At 42.5% G+C, this 13,549-nt stretch overlaps 1 protein-coding gene across 3 annotated transcripts in view; it reads left to right on the forward strand.

The window, feature by feature from the left end:
• The window catches only part of usp25 (ubiquitin specific peptidase 25), a 28,152-nt gene extending 15,386 nt beyond the window's left edge, over positions 1-12,766 (forward strand). For 2 of the 3 annotated variants that reach the window (XM_027158508.2, XM_027158507.2), the window contains exons 17-26: positions 100-339; positions 1,136-1,275; positions 2,591-2,755; positions 4,000-4,095; positions 6,269-6,447; positions 7,168-7,246; positions 8,083-8,162; positions 8,503-8,626; positions 10,416-10,608; positions 11,960-12,766. In XM_027158508.2, the coding sequence (XP_027014309.2) occupies positions 100-339; positions 1,136-1,275; positions 2,591-2,755; positions 4,000-4,095; positions 6,269-6,447; positions 7,168-7,246; positions 8,083-8,162; positions 8,503-8,626; positions 10,416-10,608; positions 11,960-12,138 (1,475 nt within the window). In that variant the 3' untranslated portion in view covers positions 12,139-12,766. The remainder of the gene's footprint in view (positions 1-99; positions 340-1,135; positions 1,276-2,590; positions 2,756-3,999; positions 4,096-6,268; positions 6,448-7,167; positions 7,247-8,082; positions 8,163-8,502; positions 8,627-10,415; positions 10,609-11,959) is intronic. The other variant, XM_027158509.2, reaches the window with a different exon arrangement.
• Positions 12,767-13,549: the final 783 nt, after the last annotated feature.

Genomic DNA, 13,549 nt, shown 5'->3' on the forward strand with positions numbered 1-13,549 from the left:
TGTTGACATTGGCTGAGCATATTAACAAAAGCCTTTGTGTGTGTGTGTGTGTGTGTGTGTGTGTGTGTGTGTGTGTGTGTGTGTGTGTATACATCTCAGAGGAGTTTGATAAGGAGACAGGCCAGGTGCTGAGGGGCCTAGATAGGCTGCCTCCAGACCTGAAGGAGTATGTGAAGGAGGACAACCAGCATTTTGAGCGTGAGCTGGAGGAGTGGGATGCCATGCAGGCCAGGAAGGCCCAGCAGGAGAAGCTGGCCATCGCCGCCGCCGCCGCAGCTGCCACTGCCGCTGCGTCGTCCCGTCCCATGAGCACCGAGTCCACCCCAGCTGACAACACGGGTCAGCCGACAACACACACCGTACATGTAAACAAACAAGTGTGAAGTCCGAGAGCAGAGTAATGGGACGTGCAGAACGCTTCCACACAGCCATCATGTGGGAACATGTAACTTATCTGAACACTTATTTTTATCTCTTACCTGGAGGTGATAGCATTACGAAAGTTAGACAAACATTGCCTGCTGTGGCATAATCTGATCTCCCCGATCGGTGACATCACCTCAGCTTACATTTAATGAGTGTCGCAACTGCCAACACAATTGGGTTTACACAATTCAGATTATTATTATTTTTTATCCAAAAATGAATGTCCTATTTATATTGAAATTATTTCCCAGCACAGTAATGAACAACACGATGGTGTGGTATTAAGTATACCAAGTTAACCAGACTTATAACCAGAATACCAAGTCCTATGTGTTGCTTTTGAAATGAAATAAAACGTATTAGATCGAGCAAATTCTTTATAAAGCTGTCATTTTTTTATGCTGCTTTACAGGCAGAGCTGCCGTTATAGAAAATTCGACGATTTCTAATCATTCAGTGTTACGTGTTAGCGGAGGATAGTTGCAGAGGATTTTGACAAACCAAATTATGCTGTGCTAATTTTTGTTTTTGGTTATAAATGTAATGCATTTGTATAGCAGTAAGCTAACAGGTGGACGGAAACCCCTTCACGTATTGCGGAGAAAGTCCGAATGAGTTGCTGAGTGTGTGTGTGTGTGTGTGTGTGTGTGTGTGTGTGTGTGTGTGTGTGTGTGTGTGTGTGTGTGTGTGTGTGTGTGTGTGCTCTCAGCTTGCCAGCAGGACCCGGACTACATGGAGCAGCCGTCGCCCACAGACGACTCTAAACACCTGCAGGAGGACACGGAGAGAGCCATCAACAAAGCTGCAGCTGAACAGGATGAAAAGAATCCAGAGACTTTGCTTTACGCTGTAAGAAAACACACACACACACACACACACACACACACACAGATCCAGACGAGTGGTGTCTGGGTCAGTTCCTCTGGGGCCATTTAGCTCGTTTTCTCTCTTTTTCTAATGAACTCAGAGAACCTGCTGGGACACACTGTTGGATTAGGTTTGACGGGGAAATAAGTGTCTACATCGGGGATTAAAAAGCTGTCTTATTTCTCTGATCCATTTATTTGCTATATTTTACTGACAGCTCAGATGTTGCTTTATATCTTTCCTATAATTATATCGAACATCACATTTCCCCCGAGTTTTTATTTGCTTGCTTACTTTACTTCCTTATCATCTATTCGTTTATTTGACCCGTAGCTCCAAAGTCATACGAGATAAACGTATAGCAGTAATAACTTCAGGTCAATCAACACGGACGTAGTCGTCGATTCGGTCGAATCTATAACGTTAACTGTACGGATCAAGAAAGTAAATATCATAAAACTCAAAGAAAAAAAAGTCTCTAAATCTCTTTCGTCTTATTATTTAGATCACAGAGAGACAGCCAGCATTAAATAACCTGCTTGAAACTTTGCTTTTAACCTGTCTTTAATGTGTAGTTACTTTTCACGTGAGAACAAAACGGTGCCCTTGTGAGAGTCTCATGAGAGAACGTTTTTCACCGAGCACTTCTGAAGCACTTTTTTCCTCCAGTAAAGTATGTATAAGATTCCTTTCTGTGCTTTTGTGCTTTAGAAAGAATGAATACAAAAGTGCAACAGAGATGCAACGTTTCTTCATTAAGTAGCACAGACCGTACTTATCTCTCGACCCTGACATCGACCGCTCGGGTTCAAGGAGCGATATCTTGAATAGTTCTTAAAAAACTAATAATAACGATTGAATAACCATCCTGGATTTTTTCATTTCCATCCTTCATGATAAGTCGTTTTGTTCTGTGCCGCGATACAAAGGTCTCTACGGAATCTCGAGTCCCTTGAGTCGGTGTTTAGGGAGCGGAATAAATGTCATGCTTTCCTTACTCGGCTATTATCTGCGTTTGTACTTTTTTCATTTCTAATTGTTTTTGTATCATGTTATAATCTACGCCTTCTTTCCTCCTCAAGGCTACAGTTTGAATAAATGAGTATTGTGCCCTGAATTTGTACACACACACACACACACACACACACACACACACACACACACACACATATATATATATATATATGTATGTCAGTTCTTATTTTCCATTTCTTCTTTCACAGAAAGTTCTTCTTTCACCGTCTGTCTCTGTTCTGTCTGTCCCTCTTGTTCCATTTCTTCACCCCTGTCCCTGCAGGCGGAGTCCACCTCCAACGCATCCCCTGCTCAAACCCCTCCCCCTGACCCCGCACAGGAAGACTCCGCCTCCACCGCAGCCACCCCAAATCGCGTGGTGGAGGTGGCCATTCCTCATGTAGGAACTTTCGTAATTCAATCCCGAGAAGGGGGGTACGATGACGAGGTAGCAGCCGTTCCTGACGGCGTTTGTGTGTGATGTGGGGTTTTTCCAGACCTGCGTCATTAACAGCTTGCTTGCATCTCTGAAGCTCTTGTGCTTCTCAGAATAGCGAACACGTAGACCACTCAGACCGACCGACGCTTCGTTTTTAACTAATCTGACTGAGTTTGGAACATTTTTGTAGCATGTAACTATTTCACAGGAATGTTTCTGTTTATAACGCAGAAATGAAGTGTAGTTCTAACCAGACAGGAAAAGCTTCCGTGTGTTAAATGCACTTAGAGGTCTTCACGGGTCCACTTAGATCCGAAAACCCGAGGCCCGACCCGAGACCCGAGCGGGTTCGGGTCTAAAAGTTTCACGTGTACCTCGGACACGGGTCGGGTCTAATAATAGCGGCATCGGGTCTCGGGTAATTTAAAATAAATGTGTTTTTACCGAACGGACCCGAGAAGACCCGAACTACTGTATCTCGTGTGTGTGCATCGACTCGAGTCCTTTTCCAATCTCTTCTCTGTTTGCCAAGACCGCTTGCGACATCGTGTGACTGGCGGTAAGCTAATATTCGTTGAAACAGACCTGTTAATCTTTTGAATCCACTCTGTAGCAGTTACTTTAGTTTAGAGTTATGCGACATTCGGGTCCAGTCGGGTTAAAAAAAATTGCCGTCGGGTCGGACTCGGGTCTAATTTTTTCGGGTTTGTCTCGGGTCGGGTCTTTCTTAAAAAAATATAAATTATGCACGTCGGGTTCGGGTAAAAAGTGCTTCGGGTCACTTCGGGTCGGGTACATTTTTTTAGACCCGAGAAGACCATGGTGAAGGTTTCTGTGAGCCTTTATGGAAGGAGTCCCCAGTGTCAGTGTTCTGTAACAGCTCGAAGTCAGAGCCGTACCGTCGGCACCAGGTTTTAGATCAGATGACGTCGTGCTTTGTGGTTTCTCTCTCTAATAGAATTATTAGCCCGTACCGACAGTGACGTCTATTAGAGATGCATACAGAGATTTTAGATCTCAGCTGCCTGCAATTTGAGACTAGCCAACATGAGACTGATTGGATTAGGCACCGGAGACATTAGGATACCGCATGCTTTTCCTGTAGTCTTAGTTTGCAGCAAGTTTGCTATGGTATGTATGTATGTGCCTGTTTGTGTGGTGATGAATTCGCTGACTGACTAAATTCGTGGTGTGATTAGCATCCCTGTATGACTGATGAGGATAGTATTAACATGGTTTCCTTCCTCGGGCAGACCATGATGACTCCAGACATGCAGGGTATTATAATGGCCATTGGCAAAGCCAGGAGTGTGTATGACAAGTCTGGTCCTGAAGCAGCCTTTTTCAAGGTACTTTTCATACTATTTGTGTTAGTAAGACTGCAGATCCAGTCACTGTGCTAACAAAACGGTTTAACCGAGTTCATCCGAGCGCTTGCCAATAAAACCACGCGATCTCATTCGACTGAGTTTCTGACAGACACACTGTTATCTGTTAACACGGACAAAAGGATGTGACCGATATAAAAGCTAAAAGTTTCTTCCTCGCTACTCAGTTTGGTGTCATTTTGCACCAGCAGACACGGCCCCGAGAGTCGTATAACGTAGATAGGGGTCCAAGCACTTAATCTGAAATCTTATAGTTTAGTTTAAGCCTCCACATAGTGCTGGAAGATTTGTCGGGATTCTTTGTTCCTCCTTCTCGTCTTCTACATAAAAGGAGGCCAAACTAAGTCATTATGACATAAACTTGGCACGTGGTATGGGTCTGATTTTTTTGCGACGGTGCAGTTTTGTGTCGGCCGTATTTCCAGAACCGTGAGGCAAAAAGACAAGTGAATCGTTAAGCTCAATAGTCAGGATCCGTATAAGGTTATTAAAGGAACACGTTATGGGATGCAACACACTTTGTTTGGGTTGACCTTAAAGCTGCGAACACGTCTAAATCGTTCAGTTTGAAAGCCATAGCGATAGTTCGGACTTTCTCAGCGCTTCCAGATACGATCGTCGCTCATCTCGCGTCTCAGGTCCCTACTTTTACTGTACATGTACTGTACAGTTAACGTGCATCAAATTCGGAAGTGGTAGCCAACATCCTGCTACCCTACTTCACTTAGCATCGGTCGAATGTCAGTAAACATGGATGTCATTTCTTTTATTCTGTACTCTAATATTTCTTTTTTGCTGAGATATTTCTGAACAAATAACTTGTTGCACAGCATTTCATCCTCAGCTGCATCCCGTCGATACGTCTACGTCCGGTTTAATTTTATTGACGTTCGTTTTAAAGCCGTGGATTTGATTGCCTTTTGGCCGCCCGCGTCTTCCCCCCTTTTTTTTTTTTTAATTGTTCTAACTTATTCCTACATCTGTCCTGCTTTGACGTGTTGACTGGCACCGCCACCTTGACTGTGAGTCAGATGACTGACAGCTCTTAAGACGCTAATCGTCTATTTCAGTGGGCTGTGACGGTGCCTGTGCTGGAATAGCGGTTGACGGATAAATCATCGGCGGCGGTCAAACTCTCGCAACTCTCGCTGTTGTGATCTGAATCATTTTTGAGTCCCAGCGAGAGCTGCCATCTGTTTTTCAGTCTGTCAAGAAAGATGTCTAATCGTTGATATACATTCGTTGCTTTTTTTTTCTTTCTCTCTCTCTCTCCCTCCGCTCAATCTATGAGACATCAATCGGACCACGAGTAATACACGACTGTGTTTATTAACGCGTGCTTGCAGAGTCTCAGACGAAAGGATCGTTTAAATGTGTTGTATGTAGAATATATTAACATGGTCATGTTCGTGATTGATCTCTTACTGTAAGCGACTTGCACCTTCTGCAAAAGTGAGTTGTGAGTCTGATGTCGGTTTGCAGTTAGTCAGGTGGGGAAATTTTTGGAAGTACTCGATCTTGGCTCAAGAGACGAAAGACTTTTTTTTTTTTTTTTTTTCTCTCCTGCTTCCTTAGCCTCTGGTACCTAATGAACATTTTTGCTGTATTTTATATACACCGTTTTATATATACACCATTTGTTCTGTTATTTTTATTTCTGAAATGAATCAGCAGAGCGACTAAACTTCACAATCTTCAGCGGGTACCCTTCTGTCCGTGTTATAAAGGTCGTCATCTTGCGTGTTAGCCCGTGCTGTTGAAAGTTGTATAAAAGCAATGCTAGCAGCACCACTTTAGCGCTCGTGGTACGTGGTATATCTTTTCGAAGCGGCACAGCGGCGTGTAAGTTCACACTTCGCACATTTCTCCTCTGTAACCTTTTTTTTTTTTTTTTTTTTAATGTCTGACTGGTTCTTTACTGTCAGTGTTGCTGGTGTTGGTTGCATTACCAGTCAATCGTTGTGAGAATACAAACCCTCACACTTGGGGAAACTGCAGTCTCTCCACTTTTGGCTAACACTAATTAACAGTTTTTACAGATTGTTGTTTCCTGTCAGATAAAACTAGTTTGTTTTGTTTTTAATTTGTCTTCCTGTGACGTTCGTTTCCTCTTCTCTTCCTGTTTGTCCGCCAGGCCCTTAAAGTGGAGTACACTCGTTTGGTGCGATTAGCGCAGGAGGACACGGCGCCTCAAAACGACCATCGGCTGCAGCACGTCATCGTTTACTTAATCCACAACCATGCGCCCAAGAAGATCCTGGAGAGAACCCTGCTCATGCAGTTCGCAGACAGAAACCTTGGCTTCGACGAGAGGTAAAAAGCTGCGTACAATTTAAATATTATCAACGTACCGTGTTTGCCAGACTACATCGACTATATATGAAGTCATTAATAATGTTACAATCAGCCTGATATTAAAGTCGGGTTTGTTTTATAAGACTAAACATAAACTGAAAACGGATTTACGGTGCTTTTGTTTGAGTCGATGTTTGTTTTAGAAAATTAGTAAATAGCTAAATGACGTCATCCGGACGATTCCGGTCACCGCCGCTATAACTCCAGATCCTCTGGTATTGTGACGCTGTGTCTGTTTTCTTGCTGGACCGTTCGAAAAACTTTTTTGTGGGATGTGGCAGAAAAATCAGCTATCTACATGTTTTATTTTATTTATTTATTTATTTTATTTTATCTACTCACAAACCAAAGTATGGCTCTGTTCTTCAGTGCCTGGTCTCTTCCCCCTGTAGGCTTGTACCAGGCCGAGTGTGCCACACAAGCCATATTTATGAGCGAATTGATTTCCTCCCCCTCTATTTTGAGGAGCGTAATTAGATTTATGCGTGCGGGGCCCAAACACACAGCTCCGGAGTGCAGTTTTCCATTTTGCTCACAGTAATAAAGTATGATTCATAGCCTCAGGCACGAGGCCTCGGGACACGGCTCACCGTCTAACGGTCTCATTTCTCAGATTAGCTCGTGAGTCATTCCCGCTGCACACACCGAGCTCTAATGGAGATGTGCTTTCTCGTTTAGATGTAAGAGCATCATGAAGGTGGCGCGCTCCAAGCTCGAGCTCATCAAGCCCGACGAAATCAACATGGAGGAGTACGAGGTCAGCGGTTTCCCCACCACTCAAGTCAAATTATTATTATCCCTGTACTGCATTCTTATGATTGGCTCATTTTAAGCTTTAAGCCTTTTTCTTAGCTGTTTGTTCGTGTGTCTATCGAAGTATTTGCTCTTAGAACTGAACGTTCTGCATCGTTTCTGATTTCCATCGACCGGAATTTCATCACGACCCATTTTAATCCTAAACGGCGATTGTTAAAAATGTGTTGGTTACCGATCAACGAGAGCAACTATGTAACACAGAAATGACCGTTTAAACTGTGGTGTTTGTATGATGTTTAGCTTCTAGCCTTCGAGTGCTAAAGCCAAAGCCTTATCCTTACTTCCTGGTCAAATCTCACCTGAGTAATGTAGACTTCTACCTAAGAGCTGTTGCTGTAGTCATCAAAACACTCCCTGTGCTAAAATTCCTTCGATCGCGGCCAGAGCGTATGTCGTATTACGTTTGGAAAAGCTCGCCGTGCAACAGCGTTCGTTTAAAAGTCCTTTAAACCACCGTAAATTCACACAGAAGTGCTTCCAGCCAATCATATTGCAGCTTGCGAGATGCTAAAGCGTGCGTGCAAAATCGAATAGGTTTACAAAGCGTATAGGGTGCGTGAGGAGCACGAGAGGCAAAGATTATGGATACAGTAGAAAATAAGTCAGGGTTATTTATATGTAAACACAAATAAACTGTTAGAGTTGTGAGTGAAGAGTTCTTTTGATTCCGCTTTACATGTGAGCATAAAAAAAAATGAAAAAGTGCCATGTTAAATCATTTCTGATTTATTGTAACTGGTTGTTTTCTGTGAGCTGATTGTAGTTTTGTGTGAATAGACGTGGCATCAGGACTACAGGAATTTCCGCGAGACCACCGTCTTCCTAATGATCGGCCTTGAGATGTTTCAGAAGAAAAGGTAAACGCGCAACTGAGAAAACTGACCTTCCCAAGGATACGGTCCTGCCTTTTTTAATCTCCACCAGGGGGCCTCGTAGCCTCTGTTATGTTCTAAGGGTTGAGGCCTTGTGAGAAATTTCATTCTTTTAATTAGTGCATTTAATTATGGATTATTTGTAACAGTCGCAAATGACAATTAAATGCAACCGGGTCAGGAACGGTTTAATAATAATAATAATAATAATAATAATAATAATCTGTGTTCTGTAATATACCAGAGTCCATTTCACTGTAAATCTTTGTATAAATGTCTGTGTTGGTTGTAGCTGCACTGTGATCCTTTTCTTCTTCTGTTGCAGTTATGTGGAGGCGTTGATGTACCTGGTGTACTCGTATCAGTACAACAAAGAGCTGCTGTCCAAAGGGCCGTACCGAGGGCATGACGAAGAGCTCATAGGCCATTATCGCAGAGAGTGCCTGCTGGTGAGTGTGCGGGTGTGTGTGTGGGGTGTGTGTGTGTGTGTGGGTGCATCAGCTCCAGCGCAGCCTTTTGCCCCTGAGGTCAGAACTACTTCAGCCCTCCCATATGTGTCTCACAGCTGCGTGGAGCTGCATTTTCCTTCACAAATGCATTAAAATGATTAGACATAAAGTTCAATTATGAGAGAAATTACTCAGAGTTTAAACTTTGACCAGCTTAGGCTTAAAGGACATTTAATTAATTTGACTAATGTGGCAGTGTTTAAGCAAATAAAATACTGAACCACCGTATAAAGTACGTGTTTCAACAATGGTTTGGATTCAGAGTGCAGGAGTGCTTTTTGCGGAACTCAGAAGTGGTTAGGAAACTGTTTAAAGTTTGCTGTCAACATTAGAACCGGCTCAAATTTATTAATCCATTCATCATCTGATTTTATTGGTGCAAAGACAACGTTGAAACCCTGCCATCACCATTAATCAGTACTAACACACACACACAAAGATCTAACACACCCACTGCCCTAGTTTATATTACCCCAAATAATTAAAGAATGATGCAATGAATTTTAAATCAAAACCAAAAAGTGTAATCCAACCTGGCTGAAATATGAGATGTGCTCGAAAAGATCTTTAAAACTCAAGTATTTTATTTTGCACTCTGTGTGTGTGTGTGTGTGTGTGTGTGTGTGTGAGAGAGAGAGAGAGTTCGCTCGCACTTTAAATGAACACACAAATGTGTGCTTAAGCTTGATGAAGCCTTTATGCAGTCTCTCTGAAACGGATACAAAAAGTGTCTACAGCTCTGTCTTGGTTTTTAAGCTATGAGGCCTTGCTATCAGATTAGAGGAAAGGCAGAAAAACTGTACCGAAACACATCACATCGTTTCAATTTGTGTTTTCATCATACAGCTGACCCATGGGAACTGTAGACAATCCCTCTGGCCTTTTTCACTCTCTTTCTCTCTCTGAGCTCATTAAAAGTGTTTGACTTTAATGACTATAGTGTGTGTACGTTTGGAAAGGGTGTGTATCTAAAGTGAGCTTATAAGTCATAGGTTTGATTGCGTTTACTGTCGCACTTAAAAGCGGACGAGGGTTTGAGTTCCCTGTCCGTTTTGTTAACTTTATCGAATAATTATCGGCCATGCTGTGTGTGTGTGTGTGTGTGTGTGTGCGTGCGTGCGTGCGTCCTTCTTTCTTTCAGTGTGTGCTCTTTCTAAGAACTTTAGGACCTGTGTGTGTGTGTGTGTGTGTGTGCGTGCACCCAGTAACCCTAAACGGCTATTGTGCTCTAATGTAATCATCGGGCTGCGACTAGGAAGCAGACGCTGCTGCGAGTGTAAACACATTACCATGCTGTTGTCCTCGTTTCACCTCCGCCATTTTGGAGCTGTGCAGGGGCTCTGGCTCACACTCAAGTCCTGACTATTTCCCCCGCTGCTCTGCTTTAATTGGAAATACTGCTAACATTGACAGAGCTAATGTACTGTGCTGCTTTTCTTCCAAAAAACCCCACCCCCCACCCCCTTTAATGCGACACACGCCTATTCGCTAATTCCGCAGTTGACTAGCAGAGTCCTGCAAGGTCAACAAGGTTGCTTGTGCCGCAGGGCTCTTGAGAGCAGCCACAGTCGCATCAGCAGGCACGTCTGCCTTTAAGTAAATAAGTGAAAAAAGTGCACTAGATCATTTCTAGATGGATGAGAATACTACTGGAGAGACATGCACAAGGCAGGAGTTTTTCTCTGAATGGTACATAACTCGCATACGCGTGCATGTATGATCTTCGCAGAAACTGAACGAGCGCGCGGCGGCCATGTTTGAGAGCGGCGAGGAGCTGGAGGTGAACAATGGACTGAGCATCATGAACGAGCTGGTGGTGCCGTGCATCCCTCTGCTGCTGCTCGACGAGATGGAGAAGGACATGGTGGCAGTAGAGGACATGAGGAACCGCTGGTGCTCATATCTGGGCCAGGAGATGGAGCGTAAGTGTTTTACAGAAGACCCTTAAAGACGCTAACACCTGATGTGTATTAACGATTAAAACAAACATAAAGAAGACATACGGAAACTTCTCAGAACTGAGCACCACTCAGGCATAACCACTTCTTAATTCTATAAACTCTGACAATGTTTTTCGATGAAATGATATAAAAAAAATTACACGTTAGTTTCCTGTACACTTTTACACCAAATCGGTCAAATTTTCCTCATTAGTTAGTCTCGAAATTAAAATGCCAATGTAGATAATAAGGAAGGAAAGAATTTCAACATCAACAGCAGAGTAAATCCTTGTTGCAGTTTGATATCGAGTTTGAAGTCACGCTAGGGCTTTATTATATTTCAAGCATCTCATAAAATCTTTTCTAGCTCTGGGACATCCTTTTGTCCTTTGTGTTCAAACGATTTAGCTAATAAACTATATTTGGGACAAACATCGTCTTAAATTTACGCACAAAATAAGTTTTGTACGTCAAACAGAATGTGTTCATGTGGAGTCGCCCGAAGCTCCGGAACATTTCAATTTTACACTGAAATGATGAATAAGAATTTTGATGGTGTTTAACAGCCTAAAATATGAATAGTGAGTTCTATATGGAGAAAAATACTCAGTTATTAACATTTTTACATAATGCGAGATTCCTACACGATAGAAATTGTGTGTAGATTATTTGTGAAGTATGCATTTCAGTAGCGTCATGTTAGATGACACAAATATATGGAAATATTACAAAAATTCAGTTAGTGTTCAAACAGAGAAGTTTGGGCCGATGGAAATACATTAAAATACCTGGGAGTCAAATAATTTTGAGAATAATTTAGGCGAATAGAAATTAAAAACTGAGATGCATGAAGAATACACTGTGTTTGTATATTATGGCAGCGTTGATTTGTTACTCGGAAATTCCTTCTTTTGTTTAATTGCAAAAACATCGGTTATAAATTATACATTTTGAAAGTTTAACACAAACACACTCTGTTTTTTAAAGGCTTATGTGAGGCGGCTAATTCATTAGTAATGATGCCGTTTAGAGCTACAAGCCAATCGGCATGCTGCTGTGCGTGTAACGTCTGTGTTGTGTTTTATTTGATAGTTTCACAGTACATTACTGCAAATTAAACCAGTTTGCATTAACAAAAATCTTTTGACCTTCGTGAACACGAGTATTCCTCTGAGCTAAGAGCCATTTTATTTATTTCTTTTTTTTACATTCAGTGAAAAGCAGCCATTTGTCAACAAACTATTTTTGCTCAGCTCACATGACCACAGAATTTGGGCCACAATCTGTTGTTTATTGTTCTGTATCTAAAGGCATTCCTCTCATTTCTTTGCAGCTAACCTTCAGGAGAAACTGACCGATTTCCTCCCCAAGTTGCTCGACTGCTCCGCAGAGATCAGGAGCTTCTCCGAGCCGCCCAAGCTTCCGTCGTACTCCACCCTGGAGATGTGCGAGCGCTTCGGCCGCATCATGGCGTCCCTCACGGTCAACCGAACACCCGCCGACGGAAGATGAGCCCTTCACGGACTTCTCTTAACCCCCCAAAGCCTTCCTCCAAAGCAGGGCTGCTTCAGCTGTTACTTCTCTTTTGTTCTCATATTATATCATCTTTATCCGTATCATTATCACTAGCATTTGGAGTTTTCGCTCATCTGTTAAAGCTACTATGGCACAGAGAAGAAGGAAAATGAGCGTTAACATGGTGGGATTACAAACTTCACAGCTTAGAATTTACAGCATGCTGCTCTGGCTTTATCAAGCGAGGTTGAAAATGTATTTGGTTATTTTATTGTTGTTTTTATTAACAATTTTTTTTTGAGTCAGCTGTTTTTTTGGAGTAAAAAGGAAAGACATGCTGCTCAGCCACTCCTTTATTACAGAATTTCCGCACTCGTTTTGTTTTTCTAATTAATGGGACTGAACGTGAAGACCAGGAGAGTCGGAGATGGCTCGAGATGTATAGAGAAGTGTGTATAGGTCTTTGACCTGAGGACTGCAACTCTCAAAAGTTTTAAGCGCTGTGCTAGGCAGCCGTGGGCATGCCCCACAGCTTGTTAATAAATTGAGAGAATAAAGTTTTATTTATGGCGCTTTTAGGCCAGATATCTGTTTTGCTCAATTAAAGCTTGTTATTTTGAATTAAGTGGGCTTCAAATGAAAGTGTGACACATTTATTGGAAGAAGGGATTGGGTGGGCACATTCCTTTGTATGAACATGATAGTAGAGTTTTGCAATCCATTTGGCTGTTTATAAATCTTCAGTTCTGCACATTCACAGCCATCCCAGTTATCCAAACGTGTTGCTTTGCTCTACAGAAAACAGGAGTAGGTGTTTCGTTCGTGCATTCCTGAAAACATTTCCTGTAGGGAAAGAAGGGGCCACGTTTCCTGCCACACAGAACTTTGGCCTCATGGGCCATGACACAGTCATGCTTTGATTCTAAACACCTTGCTGACCATGATCATATTATATTAAGTCTCTATTTGCTCAGTTGCTAGGGAATTGCTGTGCGTATCTATTTCAAAGAAACTACATTGTGGGCTCAGTAGGCGATCGACAAAGCTATTTAAAACAAAAATGTCACTATAGGTTTATTTAGAGCCAGCTTCAATGCAGTGCAATATACAGTGCACATAGTATTTTTCATTCACTCATCCTCACTAAGCACTTCATCCTGGTCAGGATCACAGCGGATCTGGGAGCCTGTCCTGGGAACACGGGCCATGACGTTGGAACACACAATGGATGTTAAACCCTCCATTGCAAATCACTATGAAAATACACACGCATTCACATTCTAATACACAACTACAGGCAGTCGCCAATCCACCTTCCAGCAAAAGCCGAGAGGTAACCAGAGAACCCGGAGCAACCTACGTGGACGCAGGTAGCACACCTGAATTTTAACAAGGACTGTAACCCAAG

The sequence above is a fragment of the Tachysurus fulvidraco genome, chromosome 20 (assembly GCF_022655615.1).
Source record: "Tachysurus fulvidraco isolate hzauxx_2018 chromosome 20, HZAU_PFXX_2.0, whole genome shotgun sequence".
Classification (NCBI taxonomy): domain Eukaryota; kingdom Metazoa; phylum Chordata; class Actinopteri; order Siluriformes; family Bagridae; genus Tachysurus; species Tachysurus fulvidraco.